At 38.7% G+C, this 10,000-nt stretch overlaps 1 protein-coding gene across 1 annotated transcript in view; it reads right to left on the bottom strand.

Moving 5' to 3' along the window:
• Window positions 1-10,000, bottom strand: part of LOC122251087 (uncharacterized) — a 46,630-nt gene that overhangs the window by 18,642 nt on the left and 17,988 nt on the right. Inside the window, exon 4 of the mRNA XM_086534564.1 lies at window positions 4,616-4,733. Coding sequence (XP_086390690.1) covers window positions 4,616-4,733 — 118 coding nt within the window. The remainder of the gene's footprint in view (window positions 1-4,615; window positions 4,734-10,000) is intronic.

Here is a 10,000-nt window from a genome sequence, read left to right on the forward strand (position 1 = left end):
TTAACGCTTAAATTTAAAAAAATATATATATATCCCTTTCGATAATTCTAATAAAAGAGTATCGATCATCATATAGTAAGTGACTGAAGTCTTTAATCAAGGTGATTAGAGACTTCGTTAAAATGATGAATATCAAATAGATACGAATACAATGATCCTGATTTCAAATTTCGTGAAAATATTAAAGATAATTATTTTGGGAGATATTCAACCATTCATTGTTAATTCCTGACGTGGAAAGCAATATTCAGTCACAGGTTAGACTTTATTCAGAATACCGCATCATATTACTATACAATATATTCAACTTTCCGTTTTCATATTCTCATAGTATCGGCATTCCTAAAAGCCTCATTGCTAACCTGAGCTTCTCACGGCATTCCTAAGAGCCCCATTGCTAGAAAGAGAAAAAGAAAGAGAGAGAGAAAGAAAAAGAGAAAGATAGAGAGAGAAAGAGATAGAGAGAGAGAAAAAAAGAGAAATAAAGAGAGAAAGAGAAAGAAGAGAGAGAAAGAGAAAGAAGAAGAGAGAGAAAGAGAAAGAAAGAGAGAAAAAGAAAGAAGAAAGAGAGAAAGAAAGAAAGAGAGAGAAAGAAAGAAAAAAGAGAGAGAAAGAAAGAAAGAGGATTCTCCACACCCAAAAAGCTATAAATAATAGATTCCCAAAAGCTGTTTAGCCTTAAAGTTCACGATTCCACACCACTGCTTCAAACTGGCTTTAGTGTTACCTGGTAACTGCGCAGCAAGATGTACCGGTAAGTTTCTGTGGCGTATATTAATGCACATTCCCCATGTCTCTGATTTTATCTCGTGATGCGGAGTTGGGTACGCGATTATGCATTCAATACCCGTTGCTAAATTGTTGTGTTATGCAACTGGTAGAAGTGCTGAGGCGGAGAGGGAGAGGGAGGGAGAGGGAGGGAGAGAGGGAGAGAGTGGGATGTAAGGAGAGGGAGAGGGAGGGTGGGAGGGAGGGAGGGTGGGAGGGAGAAGGAGAGGGAGGGAGGGAGGGTGGGAGAGGGAGGAAGGAGGGAGGGAGGGAGGGAGAGGAGGGGGAGATAGGGAGAGAGTGGGATGAAAGGAGAGGGAGGGAGGGTGGGGGAGGGAGAGGAGAGGGAGGGAGGGAGGGAAGGAGGGGGGAGGGAGAGGAGGAAGAGGAGGAGAGAGAGAGAGAGAGAGAGAGAGAGGGAGAGAGAGAACGAGAGAGAGAGAGAGAGAGAGAGAGAGAGAGAGAGAGAGAGAGAGAGAGAGAGAGAGAGAGAGAGAGAGAGAGAGAGAGAGAGAGAAAGATAGAAACAAAGAGAGAGAGAAAGATAGAAACAAAGAGAGAGAGAGAGAGAGAAAGATAGAAACAAAGAGAGAGAGAGAGAAATAAAAAAAGAAAGTATGACAAGAATCCATTGTGTAATTTATAGCAGCAAACATTATACATTCAGTAGCAAATGGTGTTAACATTACACCATAAACTGCATGTTATATTTCTAAAAACATTTCTAAGTGGGCCAGTGCTAAATACACAGCATTCTCCCTATATAAAATTACATTACCAAAGCGGAATAATTATTCGATAGATCAAATTACTAAACTTATAATATATAAGCAAAGAGACCAACAAAAATAATAAATTATATCACGAACAAACACAATTCTATCGTGTTAATAAAACAGTAGGGCAAAATACTGTAGCCTACATAATATCGTCTAGTTAACCTTCCATTTGATTTTAATTATATTTTATTCTATTATGCTGTGGGCTATATTCGCCTTTTATTTTACTATTAGAATTATTCATATACTCTTTCTAAAGAATTATTTATCTCCTCTGAATGGTGACTATTCAGAAGATCTCCATCATGAAATAATCCACTACAGATAATTTTATATATATAAATATATATATATATATATATATATATATATATATATATATATATATATATATACATATATATATATATATATACAATATATATATATATATATATATATATATATATATATATATGTACTAATATAGATATATATATATATATATATATATATATATATATATATATATATATAGAGATACACACACATAATATAGATATATATATATATATATATATATATATATATATATATATATATATATACATATATATATATGTATATGTATATATAAAGAGAGAGAGAGAGAGGAGAGAGAGAGAGGAGAGAGAGAGAGAGAGAGAGAGAGAGAGAGAGAGAGAGAGAGAGAGAGAGAGAAAGAGAGAGAAAGAAAGAGAGAGAGAGAGAGAGAGAGAGAGAGAGAGAGAGAGAGAGAGAGAGAGAGAGAGAGAGAGAGAGAGAGAGAGAGAGAGAGAGAGAGAGAGAGAGAGAGAGAAAGAAAGATAGAGATAGATAGATATATATATATGGAGAGAGATAATTGAATATTCGAGAAGTATCATAATGATAACGCAAGACCTTTCAATGTTCTTCAAGAGATATTTACTGTATAAGCAACATTAGTTAACAAGAACGAAGATTTTAGGAGACCATATATGGCAGTGGATTCTGATGTCAGCATCATCACTTACTCTCTCTCTTTCTCTTTCTCTTTCTCTCTCTCTCTCTCTCTCTCTCTCTCTCTCTCTCTCCCTCCTTCTCCCTCTCTCTCTTTAAAAGATTTAAGAGATCTTTAAAAGGCAGTGGATTCTGATGTCAGCATCATCTCTTACTCTCTCTCTCTCTCTTTCTTTCTTTTTCTTTCTCTTTCTTTCTTTCTTTCTCTCTTTCTTTTTCTCTTTCTCTTTCTTTATTCCTACTCTCTCTTTGTTTCTTTCTTTCTCTTTTCTCTCTCTCTCTCTTTCTCTCTCTTTGTTCCTACTATCTCTCTTTCTCTTTTTTCCTACTCTCTCTCTTTTTCTTTTCTCATTCTCCTTATTTCTCGCTTTCTCTTTCTCCTTCTCTCTCGCTTTCTCTTTCTCCTCTCTCGTTTTCTCTCTCTCTCTCTCTCTCTCTCTCTCTCTCTCTCTCTCTCTCTCTCTCTCTCTCTCTCTCTCTCTCTCTCTCTCTCTCTCTCTCTCTCTCTCTCCTCTCTCTTGTCCTCCTCTTCATCTCTCTTCTCTTTTTCTACTCTCCTCTCTTTCTCACCCGGCTCTCTTTCCTTCTCCTTCTCCCTCTCTCTCGCTCTCGGTCCTCTCTCCTGTCGTCCTCTCCCCCTCCTCCTCTCTCCAAAGAACTCTTCTCTCTCTCTCCTCTCCTCTCTCAATCTCTCCCTCTCTCTACTCTCATCTCTTTCCCCAATCTCTCACTACTCGTCTCCATAAATTCCACTCTTACTCTCACCTCTCCTCTCCATCTCGCTTCTCTCTCCTTCTCTCTCGCTTTCCTTCTCTCTCCTCCGGTCCGTCCGTCTCTCGTCCTCACTCTCTCTCTTCCCCCTCTCTCTCCGCTCATCTCTCTCTCTCCCCTCATCTCTCTCTCCCGTCATCTCTCTCTCTGCCCTCATCTCTCTCCGCTCATCTCTCTCTCTCTGATCATCTCTTTCTCTCTCATTGTACCCTAGCTACTCTCTCTTTCCCTTTTTTCCTACACTCTCTCTTATTCTTTTCTCTTCTCCCTTATTTCCGCCTTCTCTTTCTCCAACGCACCTCTCTCGCTTTCTCTTTTCTCCTCTCTCGTCTTCTCTCTCACCTCTCTCGTTTTCGTCCTTCCCCTCTCTCTCTCTCTCTCTCTCTCTCTCTCTCATCCTCTCTCTCTCTCTCCTCTCTGTCACTCTCTCTCTGCTTCTATCTCACTCTCTCTCCTCTCTCTTTCTCTCTCTTTGTTCCTACTATCTCGTCTTCTCTTTTCCTCTCTCCTCTCTCTTTCTTTTCACATTCTCCTTCTCTCTCGCTTTCTCTTACTCCTTACTCTCTCGCTTCTCTCTCTCCCCTCTCAGTCTCTTCTCCATCCCTTCTTCCCATCTCTCTCTCCCCGCCGTCTCTCTTCTTCAGTCCTTCTCCTCTCTCTCGCTCTCTCTCTCTCTGCCCTCTCCTCTCTCGTCTCTCCACCTTCTCTCTCTCCTCTGCTCTCTCTCTCCCTCCTCCCCTCCTGCGTCTCTTTCCTCCTCTCTTGTTCTACTATCATCTCTTCCTCCTCCCCCTACCTCCCCTCTTCTCTGCTCATCTCCTTATTCCTCGCGTCTCTTCTCCTCTTTCTCCTCCTCTTCTTCGGTCCTCTTTACCTCTCTCCTTCTCACCTATCTACTCTCTCTTTTTCTTTTCTCATTCTCCTTATTTCTCGCTTTCTCTTTCTCCTTCTCTCTCTCTCTCTCTCTCTTTCTCTCTCTTTCTCTCTCTCTCTCTCTCTCTCTCTCTCTCTCTCTCTCTCTCTCTCTCTCTCTCTTCCTACTCTCTCTCTCTCTTTCTCTCTCTCTCTCTCTCCCTCTCTCAATCTTTTTCCTCTCTCTCTCTCCTCTGTGTGTGTACTCGTCGGGAATAAAAAGAAAAATATAGATACTAAAAAAAAAAAAAAGATTATATCCCGGTCCAGAGAGAAAATAAAACTACCTCGTGATTGAAGTCCAAGTATACAAACATACACAAACTCCAATAAAACTCATAAATCTTCCTATAATAGATAAAAAAAAGATATATATATATACTCACGGTAGAACCAGTGGCGTATTCCCATTACACCCGAATCTTTTGGTGGCATAAGCATCATCGTGCATGTGTGGATATCTGCGGATATTCGTCTCCAACTCGCGAGGAATTGGGGCTAATTCTGGAAAAGAAAAGGTGTAGATATAGATTATATTTATATTTATTATATACGTTGCTTGTGGGTAAGGTGTTATCCTTGGAAAAATGTAGAAAGAGGTGTGTTTGTGTTTTTTTTTTTTTTTTTTTTTTTATGGTTATGTTTTTTATGGAATGTGTGAAGTGTGATTACTAAGCAAGTCATCAGTAACCAATTATATTAACTACTGGGGATTCTACAAGGGATTCACAAGTTGCACACATACTGTATACGATTTTTTTAAAACTATTTTATTAGATCATTAAATAATTGTGTAACTAATAAGAAAAAAAAGGAAAATTGGAAATAATTGTAATCCAGAGCTTCGCCATGAAAAATAAATAAATTATATTATACTAATATATATAAATATATATATATATATAAATATAATATATATATATATAAACACACACAGCACACACACACACACACACACACACACACACACACACACACACACACACACACACATCCGACACACACAAATATATATATATATATAACACAATATATATAAAATAAACAATATCATATATAAGGTGAAGAATATAATATATATATATATATATATATATGTCCACACACACACACACACACCACACTCCAGAAAAAACAAGGCCAATAATCTATATCATATATATCTAATATATAATATCTATATATATATATATAATAACTAAATATATATAAATCATATATATCAATACTAAATGATATATATGTATATTATATAAAACTATATAAAAATAAAAGTTATGTCTTAATAAATATATAACTCTATAAAAATAAAACTAACTACCTATAAATCTAAATGTATCTATAACTCACTCTATATAAATATATACACAATAACTCACCACACTATCCATCAATACAAAAAACACAATATATAACAATACAATCACAAGCACACTCTAAAACTCACCATCAAACCCAATCTCTCACTCACAATATCAATCAAATAACTCTCTCTCTCTAAATATATATAGAAACCACCCCACCCCCACATAATACCCACGACTGATAGAAATCCACAGCCCCTCTACTCCACCAATAAGTCTTGATAAGAATATTCGGATGATTGCAATATTCCAATTGATGCACATTATGTGGCCCCTTTTGCATGCACCTCCGAACACTCAAAGATGACTGTGCTTTCAATCCACATCAATGGATCAGAATTGATGTGGCGACGCCAGGTTTGAATATAGGTCGATCGCTGCTTAGCTCGTGGGTAGCGTATATGTATATATACGTATATACATGCATAAACACACATACATACACAGACACACACACACACACTTTTTTTTTTTTTTTTTTTTACACACAAACATATCTATCTATATCTATCTATCTATCTATCTATCTATCTATCTATCTATCTATCTATCTATCTATCTATCTATATATATATATATATATATATATATATATTTATATACACATGTGTGTGTGTGTGTGTATGTGTGTGTATGTGTGTGTGAGTGTGAGAGAGAGAGAGAGAGAGAGAGAGAGAAAGAGAGACAGACAGAGAGGGACAGAGAGAGAGAGAGAAAGAGCAAAAGAAATAAAGTAAGAGAAAGTGAAACAAAGAAAGAGAGAGAGAGAGGATAAACCAAGAGAACACGGAAAACAATCTACAATGCGTTAGCCCGCCCGTACTCCGCCCCGCCCGCGTCACCAGGAAAACACACCCAAAACCTCTCGCTTGTGTTACGTTCCCGATAATACTCCCCCCCTCCCCTCCCCCCTCCTCCTCCCCCTCCCCCTCCCCCCGCCATGTGTTCTTCCTCCTCCTCTTTTCCTCCAGCAATCACAAACAGGGATTGAAAAACAGTGCAGTGATCTATCGTTATAGTGACAAAACCATATAGTGTTATATCGCGGCGACTTCCGTTGTGTAGTTATGAAGACACACGGAACACAAGGAGCTCCGAAATATGTCGTTTTCCGGTAAGAAATGGCGGGGTTGGGGTTTACTGATTATATTCTGTTTGTCTCTCTTTGTGAGTCTGTAAGGAATGAGGAAAAGGAAGCGGTTCATTTTGATTCATGTTGTACAGGGCAGATCTGTTGTTGGATTATGTGTGTAATTGATGATATATATATATCTATATATATTATATATACAATATAATATAATATATAAAATAGATATATATATATATATATGTTTATATAATATATAAGTAAATATAAATACAAATATAAGTTTATATATATATGTATAAAACATTCATAAAGAATAAAATTAATAAATAAAACATATTTAAGTGTGTGTGAGGGTATAGATAGATAATAGATAGATAGAAAAAGTTTAACAATACATACATACATATACAAGTAATATATACATATACATATATATAAAAAGTAATATATATATATAATATATAACATATATATATATATCAATATATATAAATAAAAGTGTGTGAGAGTGTGTAGTGTGTGAGTGAGTGTTGTGTGTATAGATATATAAATAAATAAATAAATATATACAATATATATATAATATCAAATATATATAAAAATATATAATATAATATAGCTATAGTTAGATATATAATAGTATCTACCTACATATAAAGTATATACACACACACACACACACACCCACACACTATAAATAAAATATATCTTATATAAATAAAACTAACTAAAAAATATATAATAAATAATAAAAATGTACCAAAAAAAAAATAAACTAAAAAAAAAACATACTATATATAAATTCAGTAACCAATTAAACAAAAAATCTACAACCCTAACATACCTATATAGAACTCATATATAACTATAAGGGGTGGGGGGGGGGGGGGGGGGTGGGGGGGGGGGGGGGGGGTTGGGGTATATATATTATACATAGATATATATTTATATATATAGATATATATATATATATATAAATATAGAAAAGAGAGAGAGAGAGAGAGAGAGAGAGCTCTCGCTCTGCTCTCGCGCGCGCTCTCATCCTCTCTACTCGCGCGCGCTCTCGATCTCTCTCTCTTCACACACACTCACACCACACCGAAAACAACTCACACACACATCACACACACCACACCACAATCACACACAGACACCCAAACACACAGACACCCAAACACACACAATCTCCACACACAACTACTATGGGGGGGGTGGAGTGTCGGGGGGGGGGGGTGGGGGGGGGTATTAGTTATATACATACATGTATATATATAAAAATTTATTATATATATAATAATATCAATATACACATATACATATATATAATATATATCTATCAAATATAAAATATATCTAAATATAAACATATCAAGTTCACAAAAACTAAAAATATTAAATAATCACACACAAAACTCTCACTCTCAACAACACATACTCCCTCAAACCCACCAACCCACACTCACACCCTACATCACACACACACTACACGCACACCCCCACAACACACACACACCCCCACCCACACACACACCCCCAAACACACACACACACACACACACACACACACCCACACCACACACACACACTCCACACTCACACCCCAACTACACACACACACACACACCACACACACACACACACCCACACAACACCACTCAACCCACCCACCCACACACACTCCCACCACACCACTACCCACACACACTCTCACACCACCCACCACACCCACCCACACACACACCCACCCCACCACACACACACCACCCCCCACCACTACACCACTACACCACACACACCCACCCACCGACACACCCCCCCCCCCCCCCCCCCCCCCCCCCCCCCCCCCCCCCCCCCCCCCACCCATCATGTACACACACACACACACACTCAACAACCCAACGCCCCACACACCACACCCACACACACATCACCACACTATACCTACATACAAACCTATATATATATATATATATATATATACCCCCAAACACTCACACCCCCACACACATCCCCACACACACTACCACACACACCAACACACCACACACACACACACACACACACGCCACACACACACACACACCCCAACCACCCACCCACACCCACCCTCCCACCCACACCGCCCACCACAACCACCCACAACACACACACACACACACAAACACACACCTCACACACACAGCACACACACGACTCACCCATACCAACAAACACATAACATACATATCATACACACACACACACACCCCCACACACCACACCGCACACAACCACTAAACACACCACAACCCACACACACACACCTACACACACACACGCCCACACACACACACACACACAGAAGCACACATCCACCCATACAGCATATATTTATATATACCCCCCAACCCACACACACATCCACACATCCCCAAGCACAACAAACTTGACTGCTCTAAGTGATATACCCCAACAAAATACACACAACAGCCCTCCCACACTCCCACACACACCCACACACCCACTCAAACACCTCACGAAATATCAATAACACCTCTTACAACACTACCCAACACTACCCATGTCTCACTACCCGAGATGCCAATACACTACACTCCATACAACCCATACAGAACATCAACAACAACTCTAATGACTGACATACTGACACAAATCAACTGACTCTCTAACACTCACAATCACAACAAACACTCACACACACACACTCACTCTCAAACAAACGTCCAACTTTTCTCAAAAACACACTAACACTTCTACAGAGTACAACTCACAAATAACTCATATCACCACACACACACTCAACACAAAAAAACACACACTCAAAAAATGATTGATATGATAGATATGGTGAAGAGAGAGAGTGGTATTGTGTGTTGTCGTGTAGATTTAAGATAATATATATATAGTATATGCATCCCCTACCATCAAGAAACCACCAACCACTTGCTTATTCCAAACGTGGACTAATTCTTTTTCGACATGTATCATATCAACAGTCACCAGCACAGCCCGCACAATCCTTAACATCAAAAAACCATATATATTAACTTCCGCACGGTTGCTGTTACCAGGAGTGCATCCTCCGTACTGGTGGGCCTCGCCTGGATCTCTCTGTATTCTCCAGACTTCACAGACCAACTACAACTACAACAGAAAACCTGCCGAATCCAAATCCCCAGAAGGACCTGCTCGTCAACTCTACAACTTGGGACGTAAGGAACCACGCTTTACCAGACACGTGTAGGTGTAGGTCTGTGTTTACTGTGGGTGCCTGCGGACTCGAGCAGGTAATCTCTCTGAGACTCAAGAATCAG

This window comes from Penaeus japonicus, unplaced genomic scaffold, assembly GCF_977035675.1.
Source record: "Penaeus japonicus unplaced genomic scaffold, GWHDUDI00000001_assembly GWHDUDI00000041, whole genome shotgun sequence".
NCBI lineage: Eukaryota > Metazoa > Arthropoda > Malacostraca > Decapoda > Penaeidae > Penaeus > Penaeus japonicus.